The sequence below is a fragment of the Protobothrops mucrosquamatus genome, unplaced genomic scaffold, assembly GCF_001527695.2.
Source record: "Protobothrops mucrosquamatus isolate PMUCROS unplaced genomic scaffold, P.Mucros_1.0 scaffold_98, whole genome shotgun sequence".
Lineage (NCBI taxonomy): Eukaryota > Metazoa > Chordata > Lepidosauria > Squamata > Viperidae > Protobothrops > Protobothrops mucrosquamatus.
This window is the reverse complement of record NW_015386174.1, coordinates 147446-175099: the sequence shown is the minus strand read 5'-3', so window position 1 is coordinate 175099 and position 27654 is coordinate 147446. Positions and strand designations below refer to the sequence as shown.

General features: G+C 48.4%; 1 protein-coding gene and 1 non-coding gene across 2 annotated transcripts in view; both read right to left on the bottom strand.

The window, feature by feature from the left end:
• The window catches only part of CHD8 (chromodomain helicase DNA binding protein 8), a 71822-nt gene that overhangs the window by 1764 nt on the left and 42404 nt on the right, over window positions 1-27654 (bottom strand). Inside the window, exons 18-34 of the mRNA XM_029283967.1 lie at window positions 27441-27620; window positions 25318-25428; window positions 22914-23125; window positions 20532-20731; window positions 19999-20155; window positions 17334-17423; window positions 16460-16563; window positions 14415-14529; window positions 14073-14148; window positions 11466-11520; window positions 11128-11323; window positions 9939-10147; window positions 7033-7602; window positions 5440-5588; window positions 3847-4098; window positions 3015-3122; window positions 1908-2087 (exon numbers count right to left, since the gene is read on the bottom strand). Of these exons, the coding sequence (XP_029139800.1) occupies window positions 1908-2087; window positions 3015-3122; window positions 3847-4098; window positions 5440-5588; window positions 7033-7602; window positions 9939-10147; window positions 11128-11323; window positions 11466-11520; window positions 14073-14148; window positions 14415-14529; window positions 16460-16563; window positions 17334-17423; window positions 19999-20155; window positions 20532-20731; window positions 22914-23125; window positions 25318-25428; window positions 27441-27620 (2964 nt within the window). The remainder of the gene's footprint in view (window positions 1-1907; window positions 2088-3014; window positions 3123-3846; window positions 4099-5439; window positions 5589-7032; window positions 7603-9938; window positions 10148-11127; window positions 11324-11465; window positions 11521-14072; window positions 14149-14414; window positions 14530-16459; window positions 16564-17333; window positions 17424-19998; window positions 20156-20531; window positions 20732-22913; window positions 23126-25317; window positions 25429-27440; window positions 27621-27654) is intronic.
• On the bottom strand, window positions 14220-14328 carry LOC114922515. Its single transcript, XR_003810418.1, has one exon. It is a non-coding gene; the product is annotated as a small nucleolar RNA U6-53/MBII-28 (small nucleolar RNA).

Here is a 27654-nt window from a genome sequence, read left to right as displayed (position 1 = left end):
GGGGGGGAAGAGGTTGAGTTAGATGCTGCTCAGTGTGTACCTTATTGCGTGCATTTTATAAAATCATCCTCTATTCTACAAGCTGTCAATGTCTTTTTTCTTTTTTTTTGGTCAATTCTGGCAATAGGAAGAAGGATGCATTTCCCAGAAGCCCAAAAGTATAAACCAGATAAAGTCTAAGAATTACTAAGACTGCAATTTCATGACTCTCTTTCTCTTGTGTTCTTTCCTATTACCTCCCTACTACTGCCACTTGCGGCTTTTAACTTCCATCTCTCCTTTGGCTATGCTACACCCCTTCCTCCCCAAAGCAAGCGGCCTCCACCCCAAGGCACTCTGCTTCTTCTCACCTACATTAGACAGAAGGAAAGTAACTCATTGCTCCTAGCTTTGATTTTGAGATCTCTGTACACGTGTTCAGCTAGAATTGCTGGCTCTTTTGGTAGGGGGGGGGGGTTAGTAGGGTGCATGTGAATGGGTGAGAGGGAACCCAACAGCCCCACGCAGGAGAAAATAAGGGGGGAGGAGAGCAAAGATGGATGAGGATTCTTTCTGTTGGATATATACAGGGAGTTCTCGACTTACAACCATCCGTCCAGTGACTGTTCTAAGTTACAACGCCACTGAAAAAAAGGGACTTATGACCGCTTATCACTTGCGCCCTTTGCAGCGTCCCCGTGGTCACGTGGTCAAAATTCAGAGGTTTGGCAACTGTATTTATGAGAGTTGCAGTGCCCCGGGGGTGTGTTGTGTTTGTGTGTGTCATATGATCCCCTTTTGCGACCTTCTGACAAGCAAAGTCAATGGGGGAAGCCCGATTCACTTAGAAACCGTGTTACTAATTTAGGGATCCTCTTAACAAACGCGGCAAGAAAAGTTGTAAAATGGGGGCAAAACTCACAGAACCGCCATGTCGCTTAGCAACGGAAGGTTTGGGCTTACAGTTGCGGTTGTAAGTTGAAGATTACCTGTAAACACCCACCCCCCCACACCCCTCTCTCTCTACTCAAGAGGGCTTTAATCTCTCCTGGAGATTTTGGGGGTTATATTCTTAGGCAGAATGCTGGTTTCTTGAGACTAGGACCAGCACTTGGAATTAGAAGCAAGCATTTAAAGCAGGGGTGTCAAACTCAATTTCATTGAGGGCCGCATCAGCATTGCGGCTGCCCTTGGGGGGCCAGGTGGGTGTGGCCTACTGGGTGGGCGTGGATGGAGTGGGTGTGGCCTACTGGGTGGGTGTGGTCAGCTCTACATCGTTCGTGTCAAGGGTGCCTGTGGGGGCCTGGGCAGGAGTGGGACAGATCTGAGGGTCTCTGGCAGAAGGGGGTGGGACCGGGGCAAGTGCCAAGGCATGGTCCATTTCTTCATTCCTCACAAAGGGTGACATCTCCCCAGCATGCACCCAGGGGGCAGAGCCGACACGGCAGGGGCTGGTTCCTTGCTGTTTCTAGATGGCCTTGTGGAGCTAAGACTGATTGCATTTCAGCATAGATGGCTACCACAAAATTGTACATTGGCTCCCGGACGGCCTGGGCCAGGGCCAAGGCAGCGGGGGCCGTTCCCTCACTGTTTCCAGGATGTCTGATTTAAAGTCTCATTCAGAAGAGGCAAATTGTGGCCCTTTTGCAACGTCTGGTTAGGGCAGATCGGTGTGCTGGCTTTGAAGACTCTAGGTCTGGTTTCAACTGTTTCAGCCTGGTGGCCCTGAGAATTTCTTAGAAGATGAAATAGCAAGACATCTTCTTAAGAGAAAAAGTAGGACAATATCTTAGCAGGTTACAACACCTTGCGGGAGATGTGGAGGGAGAAACGATGTCTGGGGATGGAAAGGAAAAGTTTCCAAAAAGGAAGGGTGGAAGATTAGCACCCCGTGGACAACAAAGACATATAGCTGAACCAATACGTACAGCCAGGAAGCGAGGATCTACCGCATACTCAGGGTGGGCCTGCAGCCACACCTCCAGATCAGCCCGGCGGGGAGCTGCGTCGCCCACCAGCAGCGTCCCATCAGTCTTGTTCACCACTGGGATATGAGCCTCCAGGTCAATATCTGGGCCCCTCAGTGCTTCCAGACACTGCAGTTCCAGCTGGGAAAGAAAGAAAGAAAGAAAGAAAGAAAGAAAGAAAGAAAGAAAGAAAGAAAGAAAGAAAGAAAGAAAGAAAGAAAGAAGAGAGAGATAGAGAAAATGGAGGGAGGAAGGAAGAAAGGAAGGAAGAAAGAAAAGAGTGAGAGAGAGAAAATGGAGGGAGGAAGGAGAGGGGAGGGAGGGAGGGAGGGAGGGAGGAAGAAAGAAAGAAAGAAAGAAAGAAAGAAAGAAAGAAAGAAAGAAAGAAAGAAAGAAAGAAAGGAGAGAGAAAATGGAGGGAGGAAGGAAGAAAGAAAAGAGGGAGAGGGAGAGAGAAAATGGAGGGAGGGAGGAAGGAAGAAAAAAATGAGAGAGAAAATGGAGGGAGGGAGGAAGAAAGAAAAAAAAGAGAGAGAAAATGGAGGGAGGGAGGAGAGGAAGGAAGGAAGAAAGAAAGAGAAAGAAAGAAAGGAGAGAGAAAATGGAGGGAGGGAGGAAGAAAGGAAGGAAGAAAGAAAACAGAGAGAGAGAGAGAGAAAATGGAGAGAGGAAGGAAGGAGAGGGGAGGAAGGAAGGAAGGAAGAAACGAGAGAGAGAGAAAATAGAGGGAGGGAGGAAGGAAGGAAGGAAGGAAGGAAGAAAGGAGAGAGAGAAAATGGAGGGAGGGAGGAAGGAGAGGGGAGGAAGGAACAAACAAACAAACAAAAGGAAGGAAGAGGAAGAGGAAGAGGAAGGGGAGAAAGGAAAGAAGGAAAGAAAAAAGAAAAAAGAGAAGAAGAAAAAAGAAAGAAAGAAAAGCTGAAAAGTCAGGGCCTCTAAACACAGCTCTTCCACCTCCCTTTCCATCGCAGTGGCACCAACATGCTCCCTTCCACTGACGGGATGGATCGGATGCCTGTGGCCGCCCATCCCAACTACTGACTCTCCGTGCAGCTAGCAATTGCTTACCTCCACCATTTTTTTGCTACTTTTTTTCTGGGTGAGAGCAGGCCGATCCCGAACGGTGCCATTTGGGACCAGCTTGTGCTTTTGGAAAGTCAGTTTGATTCCTTCTTCCTGGAAAAATGCAGAGAGAGTTAGGGCATGGGTGGAGAATTCAGGACCCCCCTCCCACCACGCACCCTCCCAATTAAGCCTTAAGAGTTCCCACGGATGGGGTGGTTGGAATTCGGGAAAAACAAACAAATAGTGTAAATCAGTGGAACAAAAATATGTTGATTATCCACAGGATAATCTAAGCTTCTAGACAGGCTTGGAGGGAGTGTGGAGCGGCGGTGGGGAGGGAAGAAGTAGGGGCCTTAGCAGATTCTACCGCTATCTTTAGCAATGGGTGGAGAGAAGCAACCTAGAACTAAGGAGAAACTTCCCGACAGTTAGAACAATTAGCCAGCAGAACAACCTGCCTCCAGAAGCTGTGAATGCTCCAACACGGGAAGTTTTTAAGAAGAGACTGGACAACCACTGGTCTGAAATGGTATAGGTTGGACTAGAAGACCTCCAAGGTCCCTTCCAACTCTTGTTATTCTCACCAAATGACCTGAAACTGGCCTACAAAAGGGTGGGTCCCATAGGTCTTGAGGTCTTGGACAAGAAGTTAAGGGTGGAATGAAAACAATTTGGCAATTTTACTGCTTTATTTAGCAGCTAAATCTCAAGTTTCGTCAATTTTCAAATTTCCTACGATACAGCCATTTGGGTTTGCACAGGGAATCGGTCCTGGCATGCGGGAGACGTGGGGGGAGGGATTGATGCTGTTCTTCCACACCTATCTTGAACTCACATCTTTGATCTGCACGGTAAACTCCTTCTCTTGGCCACCGTGTCGGAGGCGGGTGAAGGAAGCTGTGCCTTCCTCTTGTGATGCCAGAGGGCAGATGTGAGGGATGGGGGAGGTGGTGTACTCTCCGTGCATGTGGGGCAGGCCTTCTCCCTGGCCAATACAGGACACTACCTGGCCCTGCTGTGGGGAGGGCCACTTTCCGGACAGCACAGCCTGGCACACCAAGTCGATGCGGTTGATGAGGACACGGTCCTGCAGAAGAGTAAGAGAAAGAGATACTACTCGTCTGGGCAAAAGAGGCCAACATCTGCAAGATTCCTTCAAATCCAACCCACATTTTTCCCATTTGGGGAACTGGGTATCTCCAAGACCTCTCAACTTCTCTCCAACGCTTAATGCTTTGGCGATGCTCGCTAGTCGACCGAGCTCAGAGAGCACCAAGGACTCCACACTTAATAGCAATAGCACTAGCAACAGCCCTTAGACTTAAAGAGTATATACCACTTCATAGGGCTTGACAGCCCTCTCTGAGTGATTTACAGAGTCACCATCTTGCCCCCCAACAATCTGGGTCCTCATTTTACCAACCTCGGAAGGATGGAAGGCTGAGTTAACCTTGAGTCGGTCGGGTTCAAACTGCTGGCAGTTGGCAGAATTAGCTTGCAATACTGCATTCTAACCACTGCGCCACTACGATTCTTCATGCTTTCTCTGTCAGAAAGACTAAGTTATGTATACCAGGGCTTTTCAACCTTTTCACCCATTGTACCACTTTTAGGATATGGCAACATCCGAGTACCACCAGTCGCCCAGCAAGGTGTCAAAAACGTGATGACCCCCCCCAAAAAGAAAAAAGTGATAAAGTACAGGTAGTCCTCGACTTACAACAGTTCGCTTAGTGTTACAATGGCACTGAAGTTACAATGGCACTGAAAAAAGTGCCCCCCAAGCCACAGCCGAGCAAGACACCTGCCTGCCCGCCCGGTAGCGCTCTTCCTCCTGTCCGAGGTTTTCATTGTGAGCATTTCTGTTGAGGATTGGCAGCGGGGGTGGGGTGGAGGGGTGCTTGGTTTTTATTCCCCCCATCTGCTGGGTGGTTGCAGCAGGTATTGGTCACTTCACATGACCCTGGGACACTGTGACTGTCATAAATATGAATCAGTTGCCAAGCATCTGAATGTAAATCACAAGACCCTGGAGATGCTGCTACATTCCAGCTGATTGGCGCTTCTTCTGGGCTCAGCAGAAGCACCAGGATCAGCGCAGAGCTCCAGCTGGAGCCTGGCGCTGATCCTGGCACTTCCGCTGAGCCCTGAAGAAGCGCCGATCAGCTGGAAAGCGTCACTGATCCTGGCGCTTCCGTTGAGCCCTGACAGCCCAGCAGCTCCAGCCGTCTCTCACTCAGGCTTGTGCGGTGCTGCCACCGGTTCAGCTCATTCCCCTCCCCTGCTACCACTTTTCTAGGATGGTCGCGTACCACCTGCCAGGTGACAATGTACCACAGGTGGTACCCGTCCCACTGGTTGAAAAGCCCTGCCTTAGTGCAACATGCAACTCCGGCAGTATCCCTGCCTTCTTGGGCTCGGCCGTTACCTTTGGCCACTCGTGGGCCCTCTGGCGCTCCTGCAGCAGCAGATCCGAGGCACTAGGCTGCGGCGAGTTCCCCTCGTGGGAGGTGGGCAGAGAGAGCAGCGAGGACTCCTCCTCCTCAAAGAGCTTCCCGCCACAAGAAGCCTCTTCACCTGGTGGGAAGACAACAACGAGAAGGTAGGAAGGGATTTGGAATGGAAAGAGAAGAGAGTCTGCTTCAGATGAGGAGGAGTCAAGAATGGAACTTCGGCAGCTACCTGCCTCTTTGTTTCTTCTTGCCATTAGAGTTGGGGGGGAGGAGGTGTTGCTTTGAAAGGGTTTAGATCAGGAGTGTCAAACTCGCAACGTCACGCAACGTGTCGCAACTTTTTTTTGCCATTGCCGGCAATGGGGTGGGCGTGGTTTTGCTACGATGCATCTGGCCCGCGGGCCGGCAGTTTGACACTCCGGGTTTAGATGAAGGAACGAAACTTTGCTGATTCTGCTGAAATTACTGTGAAGAGCCTGAGTCATTTCCAAGGACACTAAAGCAGGTGTGGAAGAAAAGCAGACGGTTCCCATAACAAAGGGAAATTGTTTACAGTGACTATGGGAAAAAGGGCGGGGGCTTGGACGATGAGACTGTTGTTTAATTCTTTGATCTGTAGCTGGGAACCCCAGAGTGAATTTGGCTTCGACAAGAACTATGCCGTATATCCAATAAACAAAAAGAATTCCGGAACCGGAATGTTTCTGGTGATTTATTTGGATTTTTGAGCTGGATGTTGACAGGAGGACCTGGGTGGGCAGATTACATAACACCATCCCAATACTAAAAGTGCCCAAAGGGGATGGTGTTTTTTTTTGGTGTGTGTGTGTATGTATGTGGCTTCTAAGCAAGCTCACATACACCCTTTTGCTAAAGTCAATCCATGCTGCATTGATTCAATGCTTGGCAGGAGGGCCAGCTGAAAATCTCCAAGCGTGCTGTTTACGAGTCCCGTTACCGGAGAAATAAGGGACAGAAAAGGCTATTAATAAAGTTGAGTGGCAAAAAGTATCTAACATGGAAGGCTGTCTTTTTTAAAAGACTGCATTAGAGCGTGTCAGGTAACAACAATAAATAAAGGTTTTATAGAAGAGAATTGCAGATTGATCCAGAAATGGTAGTCACGACTAAATGAAATCACAAATGAGACAGGCTACAGATACACTCGTTCGGCCATTACTCCACTTTGATAACACACCCCGAGCAACAAAAGAAAACAATTGGGGTTTGGTTCCGTGATATGCCTCTGTCAGGATAATTTCTCCTAAGTTTAAGCTAACTTATTGGATTATTACGAATTGGGAGGAGGAGAATTCTCCTGAATTCCCTAGAAGAGGGCGCAAAATATCCTCTTTTGGATTTTTTTGAGATCCATTGCTCCTGTAAAAAGGCAAGATTAAAAAAAAAAAAAAAAAAACCGTTCCACTAACCGGAATTTCTCATTTTTAGTAGAAAGGCGGTTCTAGGGCCAATCCCGCCTTGATTTTTAAAAGCAAGGAAGGCCTGGGCCATTTTCTCCTCAGGATATGAGCGGGAAAGAAGAGACATCTTAAAAAAAAACAGCTCACCCTCACTGTCATCGGAGCAGCCCGAGGAGGACGAACACGACGATGAAGCAGAAATCTTGCTGAGGTCAAGTTCGGAGTCGGAGTCCTCGGCCGATTCAGGTTTGGGGGGCAAGGTGAGGGGCTGTTGCGGAGCAGGTGGCTCATTCAACGGTGGAGCGAGGAGCAGGGGGGACGGAGCGGCCGCCGTGCTGACCCCCGGAAGGGGTAGCCCTGTAGGCTGGGCTGGCACCGGGGGCGGAAGAGGGGGTGTCCCTGTGCCCCCTGCCCGACTGTGCAGGTGGCTGAGCCGAGCCGCCAGGAAAGAAAAGTCTGGGTCTTGCATGATGGTGGTGTCAGTCTGGCTAAGACCATGGCGGGCCACTCCCCGCAGCAGCTCTCCGTCGTGGCGCCCGCACTGCCACCACAGTGGCATTTCAGGGCCAGGGGGCTGGCACAAGGCGAGGCGCTCCTCCAAGAGGGGATGGCACAGCACTTGCTCCCGCAGACGGCGCAGGAGATCGATGCGGTATAGGGTGCGGGAGGCCCGCTCTTCCGTGATGGGTTCGATGAACAGGGTGGGGTCTGGAGACTCTGGAGAAGAAGGGAAAACCAGGTGAACGTGGAAATCTTCCCGTTTCTCGCTCTTTTCCCAAGTTGTTTCTCTTCTACTCCACCCCATCCCTCCCGGCCCACTGTCCGAAGCCCTTATAGCACTGTTTCTCAATTTTAGCAACGTTAGGACGTGTAGACTTTAATTCCAGTAAACCTCCGGAATTCTGGGAGCTAAAGTTCACCCATATTAAAGTGGCTGAGCTTGAGAAGCACTGATTTATGGCAGGGGTCCCCAACACCCAATCCATGACCCAGTGCCGGGCTGCAGCCCGTTTGGAACTGGGCCCGCGGAAGTGGTGGAGGCAAGCACACCTATGCGCACAACACTGCATTTGTGAAAGCAGCATTTGTGTGCGTGCAACCTCTGCCGGGCCAGAAAGACTGCTGCCTTATGCCTTACTTTCAGAGATTCGTTCGCATCTCCAATATGATCAGAATGATAAACCCTGATTCAGTCCCATTGACCTCCAAGGATCTTGGACAAGACTCACAAGAGTCTCAAACAATACCACTGGGCAGTTTATTGCCAATTATTATTATTTTTTAAAAAAGTGAAATGTAAAAAAATGGGAACGACTTAATTCAAGAGTAGTATATATATAGAGAGAGAGAATCTTGGAATCTGTAAGAGTGACTTCCCAGCCTCATTTAAAGTGAGTTAAACAGGGCAAAGGTCTTTTTTGCATGCTTTGAAAAACTTCTTTCAAGGAGTTTTCTCTACTTGGACTAAATTGCCCCTTTTTAGAAAAACTGTCAATCGACTTTGCTGTCTCTTGATTGTTCATGTCCGTGTTTTTCTCCATTCCTTTCCCAGTCTTCTGAAACAATTTAGAAGTACTTGGGAAGTCACAAGAGTGTACAGTCCAGTGGCTCCCAACCTTTTCTATACCCCGCACCCCTAGAACGCTTCTGATATATTCCCTCATCCCTTACAAGAGTTCAAAATAACAAAATATGCATGTACACTATAATTTTGAAACTTCTAAAGCCAAGTTTTTGCGCCTCCTGGAATAGCGTCTCGCACCCCCAGTTGGGAACCCCCGATATAGTCTATCGCTCCTGTTGATGAAAGCAATCTCTCTCTTTTTAAGCTTCAATCTGAACCTCCCCCAAAAAATTGTAACCGCTTTTAAAGTTGCATTAACTTTAATGAGTGGTTTCTAATTGTTTCTCCGGCTCATGCAGAAGCTAGAGAAAAGAGAAATATTTTAATACGTGGCAAAAAGGTGCTGAACGCACATTCATATTATCTGAACCTTTTTTTTAAAAAAAAAAGTTCTTTTCAAAATCTGCACGGCCTTAATAAAATGAATGTAAAAAGCTTTCTGCCTAATGCAAATGGCACGTTAGGGCAACCTTGGCTGACTGCAAAAACATCAGAAACGAAAACTTAATTTACCATAGAACGATATGGACAAGTCCATCAAATCAGTGGAATAATGTTCAATTCAAGGGTTGTAGGTTTTTTTTAAAAAAAAAAAAACTTGAAAAAAAAAACCCTGGTATTCCCCAACTGGTGCTGTCTGTGATGACGCAGGGGCCCGAACGGAGGCAAAGCACTTAGCTGGTCGGAATAATTGTCTTTGTAAGCACTGCCAATGTTCACCCAACAGCCCCCACATATGCTGGCACAAAACAGTCAACGGAGTTAAACAGTTCTTTAAAGTAAAACAGATAACAAAGTATGATCTTTTCCACGCCCAGCTTGCCTGTAACCTGCAAACTGCAAAACGGAGGACAGCAAGGAGAACTCAGCAGGAAACAAACTTGATCCAAAATACAAAGAGTCCAGGTACAAGAGCTCACATCACAAGAGTTCACGTTTGTTCCTGGCAAATGCCCCACCACACAGCGTCTCCTTAAATACCTACTCCCCAGGTGTGCCTTGTGGAGTGGGGCTGCGACGCTCTCCTCCCGAGCAAGTGAGCCTGCCTCCGTTGTTCCCTCCTCCTCTCTGCTCTCCTTGCTCTGGGATCTGGTGGGGAGGGGCCTTGCTCCTCGCCTGAGCTCTGCCTTCTCTGTTCCAAACTGGAAGGGCCCTGGCCTGCTTCAGCCTGCTCCTCCCCGCCGTCCTCCGAAGCCACAGACACCCCCTCCTGGGCCTCAACAGGGAACTCCATGTCGTCCTCAGAGTCAGGCTCGGCATGACACTGTCTATCTCATTCGCAATTCTTCCTAGGTCTGATCGTAGGTCTGAATTTTCAGCAATTGTACCAACAGAAGACTCGAGGAATGCAGACCTAGAGATTGCCAATCCGAACCCAGTGCTGAGGCATCCTAAAGAGGTCCTACCCATCCAGACTCCCGCTACTCACCATCGCTTGCAGCAGGAGGAAGACGGCAAACCTGTCGACACATGGCTACAAAACCGTGAAAATACTTGGCTAGGCTCTCATCGGTCTTCTTGTCCAAGCGGGCAAGGATCCGAAACCGACTCCAATGAAACCGCATCGTGTCTGGATCATACTCCACTCCAAACGTGGAAACCACGCGATAGAAATCCGACTGTTCGCGGCGTGTCCACCTTTGGATACAAATGATCATTGGACTCCCTCATGGCACACTGAACCAGTGGGCCATGCGCTCTTGCCCACCTGCTGATCGACTGAAAAGAATCATCTGCCTTTTCTCTAAAATGACCTAGAACAGGAGTGTCAAACTCAATTTCATTGAGGGCCGCATCAGCATTGCGGTTGCCTTCGGGGGAGGGTGTGGCCAGGGTGGGTGCGGCCTACTGGGTGGTCGTGGATGTGGCCTACTGGGTGGGCATGGCCAGCTCTACATCATTCGTGTCAAGGGGGCCTGTGGGAACCTGGGCAGGAGTGGGACAGATCTGGGGGTCTCTGGCAGAAGGGGGTGGGACCGGGGCAAGCGCCAAGGCATGGTCCATTTCTTCATTCCTCACAAAGGGTGACACCTCCCCAGCATGCACCCAGGGGGCGGGGCTGACACAGCAGGGGCTGGTTCCTCGCTGTTTCTGGACGGCCTTGTGGAGCTAAGACTGAATGCGTTTCAGCATAGATGGCCACCACAAAATTGTACATTGGCTCCCGGCCGGCCTGGGCCAGGGCCAAGGCAGCGGGGGCCGTTCCCTCACTGTTTCCAGGATGGCTTCCCGGACCACATGAAACCACTTCGTGGGCCGCATCTGGCCCCCGGGCCTTGTGTTTGACATGTCTGATGTAGGAGAAGATCAGGCAGAGCTGGAGGTGGCGTTAAGCGAGTCATCAGCCTAGAATCAGTACGTTCCCACAAATGGTCCAATTCTAACTCTTCTTGAATTCTGTGGATCCTGATCTGGCACCAATTCAGTACTGAACTTTAGTTGACTAGATTCTTTTGTATAGGCTTGAGAGATAAATCTTCTTAACTACAACTTTAACATATGAACTTGATTCTTTATGAGGACTTGAACTCAGCCGCAGGTTCAAGTACCCCTCCTTAACCGGTTTCTCCAAAGACAAGGGGAAAAGAGAAGGTTACAAAGCAGGTCCCAACGATTACCTCTGCTGCTTCTCTCGGCGCACCATCTCCTTCAGCTTGAAGGCGGCCTCGCAACGCCGGCGACGCCGATCCCCCCGCTCCGCGGCCTCCATCTTCAGCTGCTCACGCTTGTAGCTCCGCTGGAAGGCCGTGATTAGTCGCCGCAAACGGGCTGTGAGCGCAGAGGCTGGAGGCCAGAAGAGATTCCCTGGCTGACCTAGAGAATGAGGACAGGGATGGCTGTGTGACTCTGGCATCCTCCAGGCCTCCACTTGACCTTCTTCCCAAGGTTGAGAGGCTTATGAAGCTCAACTGCCACCACCTCCTTCACCAAGCCCTTTCAGACAGTAAGTAATTACCTTCCTCCCCATCCACCACCGATATGTCTTCATCCATCATCATTAGCGCTTCACCCTGGAAGGGAAAGATCAGGGCTATTAAAGTGGCTTGCCCCAACTGACTATAGTCGGGGTTGATGGGATTTTGGCCTAGGAGTCACAAGCTTGCTTTACTTGTGGAAACAGGATCCGGCTGGTGAAAACATGGAAGCAGCTGGAAGTTTTCAACTGTTCTCTCTCCCCCCCCCCCCCCGTGTTTCTCCATAAACTCATCCCAAAGAGAAAATATTGTTCTTATTAGTTTTGCTTTGCCAGACATGAAACAGCCTTTTTTGCCCTTCTCTCTGGCATCCAAAAAGGATGGGTAAGGTGAAACGAGGAAACAATCTTGCAAGGTGCAAATGGGCCCCCAGGTAGCTTGCAAGCTCCTTTTTCCTTGTTTGGTACATCCGCTTGCAGTTTAATTCATCCCGAAGAATGTTTGTGGAGATTCTAAGTCAGTGGTGGCGAACCTATGGCACAGGTGCCAGAGGCGGCACTCAAGAGCCCTCTCTGTGGGCACGTGCGCCATGTCCCGGAGATGGCAACTGTCCCTCTTCAACCAGACGCCTGCTAACTAGCCAAGGTCCCACGTGGCCGGATGCATCCCGGGGTTTCCCTCCCCCCCATCCTGTCTCTCCTGGCCTTGCATGCTCTTCTTTTCCCGGGCACGACCCACTGCATCGCCTCCTCAGCTGTTGGCTGGCCATCCAACTCAGAGGTGGCTTCTTTGAACTGCTGGCGGCGGGCTGCAGAGCTCCAGAGTGCGCCGGTCAAGGGGCCAGCAGGCTGTGGCTGCTGACGGACACTGTCGGCCCCCATGCGCTCGCTGGCCTCTGTGTGCGGGGGGCCGATGGTGTCAGGCAGCAGCCACCCCTTGCCTTGCCCCATGGCAATGGCACCCCCGCCCTGCCGTGCCTCACCCCGCAGGACGAGCCTCCTGCCTACCAACCTACCTACCAGAGACCCCCTGGATCTCCCCCAACCCTGCCCACCCCCCACAGGCGCCCCTCCCCATGAGCAACATTGAGGTGACCACGTGCACTTTGGCCACACCCACCCAATCTGCCATGACCACCACAGCCACGCCCATCCAGTGGGCCATGCCCACCTGGCATCTGGCAATAAATAAGTGGGTTTGGGGTTGCAGTTTCGGCACTCGGTCTCTAAAAGGTTCGCCGTCCCTGTTCTAAGTCATCCAAGGCCATAGCTGTTTCTAAGGTGCTTTTTCAAAAGGCAACTGGACTGGGTCTCTCTCCTCTCCCCCCCCACCAGGAGCAAGAAGAAAAAGATGGTTCTAGCAGGATGGTGGGGGGAAATGGAAGGATTAATTCTGATAGGATGGGGGTGGGAAGGATTGACCAGATAACTTCAAAGAAATATGTTATCTTCCAACCCCCCCAATCCTGTAAGAACTAATCCTTCCATCTCCCCAACCATCCTGCCAGAACTGATGAAGCTTCTTGGATGAGAAGCAAAACATCTTCTTCTTTTTCTTCCTCGGGGAAAAACAAAACAAAACAGTCCAGTTGCCTTTTGAAAAAGCACCTTTGAGATCCTGAACCATATTCTTAAATGTTCAGACCTCTACATTAGACTGGCGGGAATCTGGGCATATCCACAGGTCGCTCAGCTTCCATTCCCAGAGTGCCTCCCTGTCAGTCTTATTGGCAAAGGATGCTGGGAAGGGTATTTCAGCTACAATGGAAGGACCACAGGTTAAAGGCTGCTGGAATTGGGTATGTCTAGTTCAGGGGGTAGGCAACCTTGGCTCTTTTATGACTTGTGGACTTCAACTCCCAGAATTCCTGAGCCAGTCATGCTGAGGGGAAAGGGAGAGGTTTCCAAGTTGAACCATGCTGGCCTCAGGAATTCTGGGAGTTGAAGTCCACCAGTCATAAAAGAGCCCAGGTTGCCTACCCCTGGTCTAGTTTAATGAAGAGAAGGACGAGGGAGGACATGATAGCAGTGTTCCACTGTCTCAGGGGATGCCACAAAGAAGAGGGGGTCAAGCTATTCTCCAAAGTCCCTGAAGGCAGGACAAGAAGCAATGGGTGGAAACTAATCAAGGAGAGAAGCAACCTAGAATTAAGGAGAAACTTCCTGACAGAACAATTAACCAGTGGAACAACCTGCCTCCAGAAGTTATGAATGCTCCAACACTGGAAGTTTTTAAGAAGAGACTGGACAGCCATTTGTCTGAAATGGTATAGGGTTTTCTGCCTGAGCAGGGGATTGGACTAGATGACCTCCAAGGTCCCTTTCAACTTTATTATTATTATTATTATTATTATTATTATTATTATTATTATTATTATTATTATTATTATTATTATTATTAAAGTATTATTACACCCTTGACACAGCAGGCTGCGGGTCCAAGAAACGGTAAGAGAAAAGGATTTCTTTCTAAAAAGGAGTTGCTGGGATTGGGGTGGTATTAGATTTTAACAAATAAATAAAAATAAGGAAGGAGTTGAAGCATCTGTGAAATTTGAAAGGCCATAGATTTAAAACATCTCGGGTCCCGGGTTTTTAAGGATGCCAGTGATGGGCTGCATTGACAGGGCAACTGGTTTAGGATCCCACCTCCTCGTCGTGTTCCTTGGCAGGGGCTCCGACAGGCTTGTATTCTGGATCCTCGCAGTCCTTGTCAAAATCCACCCTGCCAGGGGCAGAAGATCTAGTCAATGATTGCTGTGGAAATCCCGCTTCTTTCCCACCCCTTTCCAGGCCACACCTCAGGACTTCCTGTGAGAAGCAACTTGAACTCAAAGACACCCGAGTTTAGGGCCAGCTGACCCCCTCGGTGCCTCGGTATTAGCATGGCATGTCATCATGGGTGTGCGTCTCACCCACCCACTCACCCACCCCATCTACCCGGTCCCCTAGCCTTGGGAATGGCTCAGCTCAACCCCAGCAGTTTCTTACCCCTCGCCCACATCCGGACGGTGCTCGGCAGCAATGGCCTTATCATCCGGGCGGCCGGCTTTCTCCAGGAAGCAGAGCGCAGGGTCGGCTCGCATGGTGTTGTACTTCTCGTAGCCTGTAGGAAGGGCCAAACATCAGTGCCTCCCCATGTGACCTCAGGCAGAGGTTAGAACAGTGGTGGCGAACCTATGGCACGGGTGCCAGAGGCGGCACTCAGAGCCCTCTCTGTGGGCACGCGCGCTGTCGCCCCAATCCTAGGCTTTCAGCTGGGTTTTATAAAACCTTTTCGCTTTAGCCTCCACCGCTGTGTACAAAAAAAAAAAGAAGGTTCAATCAATCAGTCAATTTCAACTTCTCGCGGGGAAAAAAAAAAGATCTCGCAAAGTTGGAATTGATTGATTGAACTTTTTAGTCCCACCCAGTCTGCCGTTTCCACCGCAGCCACGCCCACCCAATGGGCCACACCCAGCCAATAGGCCACACCCATCCGGCATCCGACGATGCATAAGTGGGTTTTGGGTTGCAGTTCGGGCACTCGGTCTCTAAAAGGTTCGCCATCACTGGGTTAGAATATAAAGTCAGCTTCCCAGTTAAGCCTCTAGCCCTGGGATTCCTTAAGAGGTCTCCGATTCAAGAGTAATGAGGTCCGGTTTCACTTCATTTTCAGGCCTAAAGTTGGTCAGATGCCGCCACTTGATGAGATTCAGATTCTAGAGGTCCCTGCCCAGGAATCTTCAGTCTATTCTTGGCCAATGTTTTAATATCATTTTTGTCCGAAAATGTTTGCCTTTTGTGCAAAATTCTTCTTGCGTGTCTCTGATTATCTTCTACACTCTAGCTGTGATCAGCAAGTACATGCTTTGGAGGTGCACAACTTCCTTCTAGTACATTTACTGGCAGGCTGTTTTTTTGTTTTTTGTTTTAAAGTCCTCTAGTCCAGGGCTTTTCAACCAGTGGTACGGGTACCACCTGTGGTACATTGGAACCTGGCAGGTGGTACGCAACCATCCTAGAAAAGGGGTAGCGGGGGAGGGGAATGAGCTGAACCGATGGCAGCACCGCACAAGCCTGAGCGAGAGACGGCTGGAGCTGCAGGGCTATCAGGGCTCAGCGGAAGCGCCAGGATCAGTGCCGCTTTCCAGCTGATCGGCGCTTCATTGAGGCTGTCAGGGCTCAGTGGAAGCGCCAGGATCAGCGCCAGGCTCCAACTGGAGCTCGGTGCTGATCCTGGCACTTCTGCTGAGCCCAGAAGAAGCGCCGATCAGCTGGAATGTTGCAGCCTCTCCAGGGTCTTGTGATTTACATTCAGATGCTTGGCAACTGACTCATATTTATGATGGTCACAGTGTCCCAGGGTCATGTGAAGTGACCAAAACCTGCTGCAACCACCCAGCAGACGGGGGAATAAAAACCAAACAACCCCCCACCCCACCCCCACTGCCAATCCTCAACAGAAATGCTCACAACAATGAAAACCTCGGACAGGAGGAAGAGCGCCGCCGGGTGGGCAGGCAGGTGTCTTGCTCGGCTGTGGCTTGGGGGGCACTTTTTTCAGTGTCATTGTAACTTTGAACAGTCACTAAGTGAACTATTGTAAGTCAAGGACTACCTATACTTTATCACTTTTCCCTTTTTTTTTTTTTTGGGTCATCACGTTTTTGACACCTTGCTTTGCGACTGGTGGTACTCGGATGTTGCCATATCCTAAAAATGGTACAATGGGTGAAAAGGTTGAAAAGCCCTGCTCTAGATTACTTAATTTAGAGTTAGTATAATTTAGATTTGGTGGCTTCTCTCCACCGATAATTTATAGCTAGTGCTTGATTTATGACCACAACAGGAACTAGATCTTCCACTGCTAAAGAAGGCGTCACACCCATTTTATGATCTTTTTCATTACAGTTGTTAAGGGATCTGTCATTTAGGTGTAAGCAAATAAAGGACTGAACTTGACTGGATCTGCCTCGTCTCTGGTTTGGGGCCTGACAGTTTGCCCGTTCCTCATTGCGAAACAAGGGCTGCACCTGTCCAGAAGTATTACTAACCATGTTTGAAGACCCCAAGGAGCAAAGATTTGTCTGCTTCCGTATCCCACCAAGCTGTGGGGACTTCTGCCTGATCCACGAGCGGAAACCAGATGTCAATTTCGCTGCAGGAATTAAGATTGGAAACAGAAACAAAATGAGACACACAAGGTGTTGTGAGGTATTAAACAGGAACCAATCAAACTTTCCAAAATTCGGGCTCTTGATTTGATAGTCTTACTCATAGCATAGAGTGGATGGCCCTTAGATACACCACAATAATTCATTTGGAACAGAAAAAGAGTAAGAGAGGCTCTTCTGCCAGGGACAAAATCTCTCTTAACCAAATGACTTGACTTGGAGAAGTAAATACATTTAATAAAGAAAGAAATGATCGCAGAACTTGCTAAGGAAATGCCACGATTGCTTATCATAGGAAGAGTTATCTGGTGGGTGGGCAGCCTTAAAAAAATCAGAACAGAATGACAGAGTTGCAAGAGATCTTGGAGGTCTTCTAGTCCAACCCCCTGCTCAAACAGGAAACCCTATACCAGGGGTAGTCAACCTTGGCTCTTTTATGACTCGTGAACTTCAACTCCCAGGAATTCTGGGAATTGAAGTCCACGAGTCATAAAAGAGCCAAGGTTGACTACCCCTGCCCTATACAAATGTTTGTCCGATCTCTTCTTAAACAAGAAATCAAAGAAACACACCCATCAAGTAAAAGGTTTCCGTCATGAAATCCACTGAGTCAGTGACTGCTTCCCATCCCAACTAAACTCGTCGATTTGTTATAGCTGCAAAGTCGTCATACAGAAACAAAAGGTGCCATATCAGTAATTGGCAAAAGCACACAGAACCCCCAGGAAACCTTTGTAAAGGTGAATTTTTTTACCTGGAAACAGCACCTGCCAAAGCTTTCTCGGCCTGGTCCCCAATCACCTCCTGACGCAGGTAATAAAGCATGCGGACCCTGAGCAGCACCCTAGGAGGAAAATAATAATAATAATAATAATAATAATAATAATAATAATAATAATAGTAGTAGTAGTAGTAGTAGTAGTAGTAGTAAAGTTGGAAGGGACCTTGGAGGTCATCTAGTCCAACCCCCTGCTCAGGCAGGAAACCCTATACCAGTGGTTCTCAACCTTTTTAATGACGCGACCCCCCCAACTGATCGTAAGTCGAGGACTAAACCGGTCGTAAGTCGAGGACTAAACCGGTCGTAAGTCGAGGACTAAACCGGTCGTACGTTGAGGACTACCCAACCGGTCGTAAGTCGAGGACTTTCCCTGCCCGGGAGCACTGCGCATGCGTGGTTCCGCCCCCTGCGCCGGCCGAGGCGTAGCTGGCAAGCGGCAGAGACGGAGCAGGCCGACCACCAGCTGGCCCAGCCCAAGGGAGGTAAGGCACCCGCCGGAAAAGGGGGAAAAAAATGGCGGACAAAAAAAATGGCGGACAGCCTTGCTTGGCGACCCCCGTGAAATGGTCGATCGATCCCAAATGGGGTCGCGACCCATAGGTTGAGAACTGCTGCCCTATACCATTTCGGACAAATGGCTGTCCAGTCTCTTCTTAAAAACCTCCAGTGTTGGAGCATTCACCGCTTCTGGAGGCAGGTTGTTCCACTGGTTAATTGTTCTAACTGTCAGGAAGTTTCTCCTTAGTTCTAGGTTGCTTCTCTCCTTGATTAGTTTCCACCCGTTGCTTCTTGTCCTGCCTTTCTGTTGGGAGGACCAATGGATAAACTGCATCCACCCATGTTTCAAGACACTGGCTATCCCCACTGCTAAGTCAGGGACGAGGGCAAACTCTTTTTTTTCCAACCAATAGAGGCATGTCCGTGTGAAAGCACCAAAGAGCCCTCAACTGCCCAAGCTTGCCATCCTTTCCTCTTTGGCAGACAGGAAGGCATGAACTGAAAGGCCAGCTTGGTGTAGTTGTGAAGGTGGTGGCCTAGAAACCCAGGAGGCTGGGAGTTCCAGTCCCCATCTTAGGAACAAAAGCTGGCTGGCACCAGGACACTGGGCGTTCTAGTCCCGTTGTAGGTGTGAAAGGGTCTAGATGACTCTGGGCCAAGGATCAGGAGATGGTGAGTTCTAGTCCCACCTTAGGCATGAAAGCCAGCTGGATGAGCTTGGGCCAGTCACCCTCTCTCAGCCCAATCTACCTCAACAGTTGTTGTGGGGAAAAAGAGGAGAAGAAGGAATATTATGTAAGTTTTTGGCCTTGAGTTATGTATAAATAATAAAGGTGGGATAGAAAATAAGATAGATAGATAGATGATAGATAGATAGATAGATAGATAGATAGATAGATAGATAGATAGATAGATAGATATAGATAAGACAGACAAACAAACAGACAGATGAATAGATAGATAGATAGATAGATAGATAGATAGATAGATAGATAGATAGAGATAGATAGATAAGACAGACAGACAAACAGACGGATGAATAGACAGACAGACAGACAGACAGACAGACAGACAGACAGACAGATAGATAGATAAGACAGACAGACAGACAGACAGACAAGACGGATGAATAGATAGATAGATAGATAGATAGATAGATAGATAGATAGATAGATAGATAGATAGATAAGACAGACAGACAGACAGACAAGAAGACGGATGAATAGACAGATAGATAGATAGATAGATAGATAGATAGATAGATAGATAGATAGATAGATAGATAGATAGATAGATAGATATAGATAGATAAGACAGACAGACAGACAAACAGACGGATGAATAGACAGATAAATAGATAGATAGATAGATAGATAGATAAGACAGACAGACAGACAAACAGACGGATGAATAGACAGACAGACAGACAGATAGACAGACAGAGATAGATAGATAGATAAGACAGACAGACAAGCAGACGGATGAATAGATAGATAGATAGATAGATAGATAGATAGATAGGTAAGACAGACAAACAGATGGATGAATAGATAGAGATAGATTGATAGAGATATAGATAGATAGATAGATAGATAGATAGATAGATAGATAGATAGATAAGACAGACAGACAGACAGACAGACAAACAGACGGATGAATAGATAGATAGATAGATAGATAGATAGATAGATAGATAGATAGATAGATAGATAGATAGATAGATAGATAGGTAGATAGATAGATAGAGATAGATAGATAGATAGATAGATAAGACAGACAAACAGACGGATGAATAGAGATAGATTGATAGAGATATAGATAGACAGACAGACAGACAGACAGACAGACAGACAGATAGATAGATAGATAGATAGATAGAGAGGGATGGATGGATGGGTGGGTGGATGGATGGATGGATGGATGGATGGATGATGTGGACAGCACTACCACACAATTATTTTTCAGACCACACACCTCTTCGATACCAAAACCCGGAATTCTGAAGAATGAGGTTGGGATCTGGCACTATTTGTCTACCATATTGGATCTCCCACCTTTTCTGCCTGGCAGAAGATTTGAGATCTAGGAGTTGGTTTTACAGAAGTCCCCAGCTGGTCCTCCCTTCCCCTGCCCGCCTTACTTGTTGCACTGGTGCTTGAGATGTTTCTTGTAGCCTTCGTCTTGGAAGAGTGTGTCCGGGTTGTACTTGTGGATCCATTCTGCTTTCTGGAGATCAAAAGTGGTCTGGGACTTGACTTTCTTCCCCTTGCGGCCCCGTGGAACTGGGATGGACAGGCCTGCCCGAGGAACAGGAAGGGAGCTCAGAGCAGGGGCTAGGTACAACATGGAACCAGTGCAATAGGGATTAGGTCACCCCAGCTTTTGCAGAGTAGCTCAACTCACACACACACACACACAGAGACAAAAACACAGAGGGAGCCACTTAAGGACTGTCTAGAGGACCCACCAACGGCAAAGGGACACGAAGTGGAATCAACATTATTCTATTTCCCCAGGGTCCACCCCCCAACCCTAAATTTTCTCCACCCATGCAAAGGATTAGGTGGCCACAATCTCAAGTCTTCCTACCAACAGAATGGACACAAGGGGTGTGGGTAACATTCTCAAAGGACATCAATATAGGGGGATATAAAAAGAGCTTCTCTAACTTACCCGAGTGATTCTGAAGCTCCTTGGCTTTGCCGTTCTCAACCGGGCTGATGAGATCCCAGATGAATCCTTTGATGTTCTCATCGCCCCGATAGTGCATCAAGCAATAGACCAGGATGGCGCGGCAGATGGTCTCCACGTCCCGCTCGGACATCCGCCGCTTGAAACGTCCATGCGAGAGGATCTCTCTCCAGCGTCCCCAGCTGCCAGACAAACCAACGGAGACATTTGCTCAGAACTGGCTAATAAGGATGGGGAGCCCTACCTACTGCAGAAATCAAGGTGTTCTTTTTTCAGGAACTGCATCTATGGGACTAGAACCCTTGCTTCTTGGAGGCGGGGGGGGGGGGGGAGAGAAGGAGGCAAGAACAAGGCTCCACCTTCAAGGGGATTTAGGTCTAGTGCAGGGGTAGGCAACCTTGGCTCTTTTATGACTCGTGGACTTCAACTCCCAGAATTCCTAAGCTAGCCTGGCTCAGCTTGGAAACCTCTCCCTTTCTCCTCAGCATGGCTGGCTCAGGAATTCTGGGAGTTGAAGTCCACGAGTCATGAAGGGGCCATAGGCATTGTAAAGTGGTATTAATACTTCACGTGATCTTGATTCTATCCCTCTGTTAATGCAGCCTAGCACTGTGTTGGCCTTTATGGCAGCTGCAGCACACTGCTGGCTCCTATTTAAATGATTGTCCACTAGGACTCCGAGATCCCTCTCATATCATGTGATCATGGAGATGCTACACGGTCGTTAAGTGTGAAAGATGGTCATTAAGTCCTTTGTTTCAGCACCACTGTAACTTCGAACGGTCACTAAATGAACGGTTCTTAAGTTTAGGCCTGCCGATATGAAGGATGATTCCTTTTGACATAATCCGGGAATTTATTTCTGTATTTCTGTGTCAGAATTTTATTTACCCTGCTTCCTTTTCTTCTTCTTTTTCCCCTTTTGACAAACAAGAAAAAGCTACTGTTTCTTGCCTCAATCAAACTAATGGTTAAGTTTAAATTTGGAATTAAAATAATTGGAGTTGAGTCAATTCCCAACCTGCACAGGTAGTCCTCGACTTACAACGGTTTGTTTAGTGACTGCTCGAAGTTACGATGGCACTGAAAAAAGAGAGCTTATGACCATTTTTCACACTTGCGACCATTGCAGCATCCCCGATCAAAATTCAAATGCTTGGCAACTGACTCGTATTTTGTGACGGTCGCAGTGTGTCCGGGGGTCCTGTGATCCCCTTTTGTGACCTTCGGTCCAGCAAAGTCAATGGGGGAAGCCAGATTCATTTAACAACCATGTTACTAACTTAACCGCTGCAGAGATCCACTTAACAACCTGGGCACAAAAAAAGGCGTAAAAAGGGGCAAAATTCACTTAACAGATGCTTCACCTACCAGTTTTCTCCGAAAGTAAGGCCTACACCAGGGGTAAGGCAACCTTGGCTCTTTTATGACTCGTGGACTTTAACTCCCAGAATTCCTGAGCCAGCCATGCTGAGGGGAAAGGCAGAGGTTTACAAGCTGAGCCGTGCTGGCTCAGGAATTCTGGGAGTTGAAGTCCACGAGTCATAAAAGAGCCAAGGTTGCCTACCCCTGGCCTACACCAACAATAAGCCCTAGCTTGATTTTGGGCAGTGGGCCTAATATAAGCCTACCCCCAAAATAAGCCCTAGTTTTGGCACGAGGCACACACCTAAAAATCAAGCTAGGGCGGGGGTGAGGATGTGGAGCTGCCTCACCCACTTACCTTGCAGCCAGGCCTCTCCTCGCCGGCCCACTTCTTCTTCTCAGGCCTCTTCTGCAGCCAGGCCTGCATTTCTCAGTCACGGGGCTTTCCGGAAGGCCTGTGCAGCCAAGAACCGAACTATGGATTCAATGCGTAGCTCGGTTCTGCAAGACCTCAGCAGCCAAGCACCAAGCTATGGATTGAATCCATAGCTCGGTACTCGGCTGCTTAGGCCTTCTGGAAAGGCCTGACTGCAAAATGCAGACCCGAATGCAGGTGCAGAACTTCGGCCCCAGAAGAAGTGGACCGGCTGAGTGGGGCTGTTGGTGCCGGAGGTGATGTGAGGCCTACCCCGAAAATAAGACCTGGTGCCTCTTTTGGAGGCAAAAAAAAAATAAAAATAAAGACAAGACCCGGTCTTATTGTCGGGGAAACACAGTAGCAACAAAAAAAAATTGGGCTCAATTGTAGTCGTAAGTTGAGGATTACCTGTACTACGAGGAAGCCAATCCATCATGACTTTCTCTCCTTGAGGAACTCTCAATAAGGCTATCAAGTTACCCCCTCCTTCCCAACACACATCCTCCCTTACAACTCCCACAATCCTTTTATTTTGCACGCGCCCCATTGCTTTTTGTCAGGCCTCCCTCCACGCCACATACCCATAGACTAGCAGTTGTTTCTCCACCTGGAAGCAGTCGGTGCGCCCGTACGAGTGGTGGAGGGGGTGGTGGTGCCGGTCGTGGCGCCGGGAGCGCGGCCGGTCATCGTCGTCACTCTCCAAGTCAGAGAACTCAACCAGGTCATCGTCCTTCAGGGTGCTGAAGTGGCGAGTTTGCTTGCGGATGCGGGGCGTGTCGATCACCAGGTTGTTCTGTGGGAAGCAGAGAGAAAAAACACTTTTGGATCTCTGAATGTGTGCCAGTTCCTCCACGAACAATTCTCACTTCTGCCCTGTCTTCATCACTAAATCTTAAGACTTGGAAATGGCCTTTCAGACCATAGAATCTAAGTTCAACTCAGCATAGGAATGTCTATGGAGATTCTCGGTCCTGGTTGTCCCATAGGTGTTTTTTCAGGAGGCAACTGGACTTTGTTTTTCTTTGAATTTCCTCAGAATCGCCATCGACATTTAGCTATGCACTTTGGGATGCACGCCCTTCGAATGGTGCGGGAGCATGAACTGGATTTCCAGAAAACATTGCTGACTACAGGAACCATTTGCGCTTCAGTTTGAGAGGCAGACAACACAGGCTCATCCCCGACAGTCTGCTCCTGCCTTCAACCGTGAAGGGACCCAGGGCAGAAAACATCCTGCAGCCAAGAAGGCTCCACACACATTTGCACTGCTCAGGTGACCCTGAGGACACAGATAAAACTCCAAGTGGCCTCAACGACTCTCTAAAAGAAGGCAAATGACCAGCTGTCTGCAAGGAGTATAAATCCTTCCATTCCCCACCATCCAGTCAGAGCTGAAGAAGCTTCTTGGATGAGAAGCGAAATGTCTTCAAAAGAAAAACAAGAAAGTCCAGTTGCCTCCTGAAAAAGCACCTTTGGGCCAGCATAGGAATGTGCATTAAACCAATCAACCATGATGGCCCAGATTTTTCTTGCTGAACAGTGCATGGTCTAGCCTCTTGCTTAGGGGTCTCAAAACATGACGACTTTAAGACTTCTGGACTTCAACTCCCAGAATTCCTCAGCCAGCCATGCCAAGTTGGCTGGGGAATTCTGAGAGCTGAAGTCTACCAGTGTTAAAGCTGCCAGGTTTGGAGACCTCTGCTCCTGCTAACTCATCCCACAGTTGAGCTGCTATTATTAAAAAGAGCGGTTTTCCCTAACATCCAATTGGAATCTGCTTTTCTAAAATTTAGAAACACTATGCCATGCCAATAAAGGAGAATATTTGTAGCTCAGAGTTGAAACGCGGGGGTCCTTGGTGCTGTCTGGGCTGGGCTGTTTTCTTGCAGATGTTTCATTTCCCAAACTAGGTAACATCATCAGTGCTCAACATTATCAACATTGACTAGCACGGATGATGTTACTTAGTTTGGGAAATGAAATGTCTGCAGGAAAACAATCAAGCTCAGACAGCACCAAGGATCCCTCACACTATCCCGTGTTCCGTATTTGAAGGCAATAGCCTCTTGAGTTTCCATTTTTTGGGCAGCTGAACCTTCCCATATTTTTTCAATTTCTTAACAGATTTTTTTCTGATTGCTCCCCTCTGCTCCTCATCAAATCCTCCTTAAAACTAATGCCTAGATTTGACAGTTCTAGGAATGAGGTCTGAAACCATTCCTTCCCGTGATCTTGAAAACTTCCATTGATGCAGCATGGAAACTCTATTGTTGTTTTTTTCCCTGCAGCTACGTGACAGTCTTGGGTTAGGTTGAATCTGTAATCACTCACTTTTCCACAAAATTCCCCCCCCCCCACGAGAACTGTTGTAAAGCCAGCTATATTTCATCCTGCACTGCCCATTTGCCTTCTCTTTCCTGAATGAAGAGCTTTGCGTTTTCCTGTGTTTTGAATTTCATTCTTGGGAAATTTCAAACGCATGAAGATATTGCATATTCTTCTAATCCCATTCCTCAAACTGATCGAGGTCATCCAGAATTTAACTGGCGTCCCTCCGTATGTCAACTCTCTCATTCAATGTTATGCCTTCTGCAAATCAGACAGGCAAGTGCAACACCCCTGAGTTACAACTGGACTACTGCCTGCTCTAAAGCAGAGGTCCCCAACTTTTTGGGCACCAGGGACCGGTTGCATGGAGAAAGGTTTCTCCACGGACCAGAGAGTGTGTGGATTTGTGTGCTGCCTGCATCCCACGGATGGGGCTCTGCTTGTTTGTGTGTACGTACCGGTCCATGGACCGGGGGGTTGGGGACTCCTGCTCTAAAGATCTAGTTTTGGTGTGGAGAAATTAAATCTTGTCGTCCCACACAACAAGAAGTCCGTACCGTGAAAGACGGAACTTTGTGTAACCCTTTCCTGATTCTTCTATTACTCACTCAGACAATCGTGCAAGTTGATGGGATCCCTCTTCCCAACCCAACACACCTTACTATTCAGAAGATCCAGGTCTAAGTCTGCCTTCTTGGCCCATTTCTGCCAGAAGTTGGGGTCATCCAGAGCGATGTCTGTCCTGTTTTCAGAGGCCACAAAGCTTGCCTGGGAAAGGAGTAGAGGCAAAATAAAGGAGGAAGGTTTGGGTATCACGTTTACTGTAAAGCAGACTTCACACACACACACACTCTCACATACACAACGTTTTGCCAGATTTGTACAATCCACCGGCATAGCAGTGCTTAGATACTTTGTGGCTCAGTTTGTTGTGGGAAACCCAGTCACTGTCTTGATGCGTTTTGTGAATGATCAGACAAGACTTCGCTTTATTTACTTGAGCAGAGAATAAAGCAGTCAGGTTTCATTAACTTCCTTCTCTTTCTCCTTCTTCTCCTTCCATGTCTAGATCAAATTTTAAACTGCCAGAATGAAGCGCCCTTCCTGGCTTTGTCATTGGCGTAAAATAAATAATTACCGGTACGTTTCTGGTAGTAGCCGACATACCAGCAGATGGGCTGGGTTCTGTGTTTCTCCACATTCACACAAGCACGTTGCTATCCACTAAAAGCCTCCATTTGAGCATATTGGTTTTACACTCAGGCACGCCAACTCTCAACGTATTTAGGGGCCTCTGCGTAGTACAAGGGGAGATCAGACCCTTCCACCATATCCTCCTTTAATGTTATTCCTTGCTCGGTGGTTTCCTTCCTCCATCTTTTAATTCAATTTTGTTCTTGTGTACCTTCAAGAATGTTTGTTTGTTAACTTGGACCTAATGTACATTGTGTGAACCCACACCAGTTGTTTTTCCAAGGAGCATAATATTCCCAGGGTGAAATCTGGTTGGCCTTTGTCTTAAAAACAAGTAGATTTTTGGGCCTCATAGCTGTACAGGCCCTTTAAAGCAGGGCTTTTCAACCAGTGGTACAGGTACCACCTGTTGTACATTGGCACCTGGCAGTGGTATGCGACCATCCTAGAAAAGTGGTAGTGGGGGAGGGGAATGAGCTGAACCGGTGGCAGCACTGCACAAGCCTGAGTGAGAGACGGCTGGAGCTGCAGGGCTGTCAGGGCTCGGCGGAAGCGCCAGGATCAGTGCCGCTTTCCAGCTGATCGGCGCTTCTTCGGGGCTGTCAGGGCTCAGTGGAAGCACCAGAATCAGCGCCAGGTTCCAGCTGGAGCTCGGCGCTGATCCTGGTGCTTCTGCTGAGCCCAGAAGAAGCGCCAATCAGCTGGAATGTTGCAGCATCTCCAGGGTCTTGTGATTTACATTCAGATGCTTGGCAACTGATTCATATTTATGACGGTCCCAGTGTCCCAGGGTCATGTGAAGTGACCAAAACCTGCTGCAACCACCCAGCGGACAGGGGGAATAAAAACCAAACACCCCCCCACCCCACCTCCACTGCCAATCCTCAACAGAAATGCTCACAACAATGAAAACCTCGGACAGGAGGAAGAGTGCCGCCGGGTGGGCAGACAGGTGTCTTGCTCGGCTGTGGCTTGGGGGGCACTTTTTTCAGTGCCATTGTAACTTCGAACAGTCATTAAGCCAACTGTTGTAAGTCGAGGACTACCTGTACTTTATCACTTTTTTTCTTTTTTTTGGTCAAGTTTTTGACACCTTGCTAGGCGACGGGTGGTACTAGGATGTTGCCATATCCTAAAAGTAGTACAATGGGTGAAAAAGTTGAAAAACCCTGCTTTAAAGGATAGGCGAGTACAACTCCATACCTTATTTCAGTAGACTCTGGGCCAGTGTTTTTGAATCTCAGCAAACTTCAAAATGTGTGGATGTCGACTCTCAGAATTCCCCAGGCAGCCATCTTGAAACTCACGCATCTTGAAGTTGCTGAGGTTCAGAAACACTGTTCCAGGCCCTTTGGAAAGCCTCCTTAAACTCTTACTAGTGCCCAACATCCTGTAAACTATTACAGATCAGAACAAACAGTATACTTTAGACAACATAAGGAGTACGTGTGACACGAACAACCTTGCTTCTTTTTGGTTCTTGCTTTCTTCTCTGCAGACATCTATCCATCAGCCTTCTCCGAATGGAGTTGGCCTCACCCTGAATCTCTTGATTATTTTAAAACACAGTCAGGGAATAAGGATACCTTGGCAAAGGTGGACCCTTTTCCTTCACTCTCAATGGTGATGGTAGTGGTGCGCCGAAGGAGGATCTGGTCAATATCTTCTTCGCAGAACTTGGACCCTTCATCATCCTCTTCCATAATGGCGGCATAGGCCCCTTTGCGTAGCAAATCCTCAATCTCTTTCTTTGAGAACTGCTGAATCTGGGAGAGGTGGAGAAGGAAGAAATGATCGTTT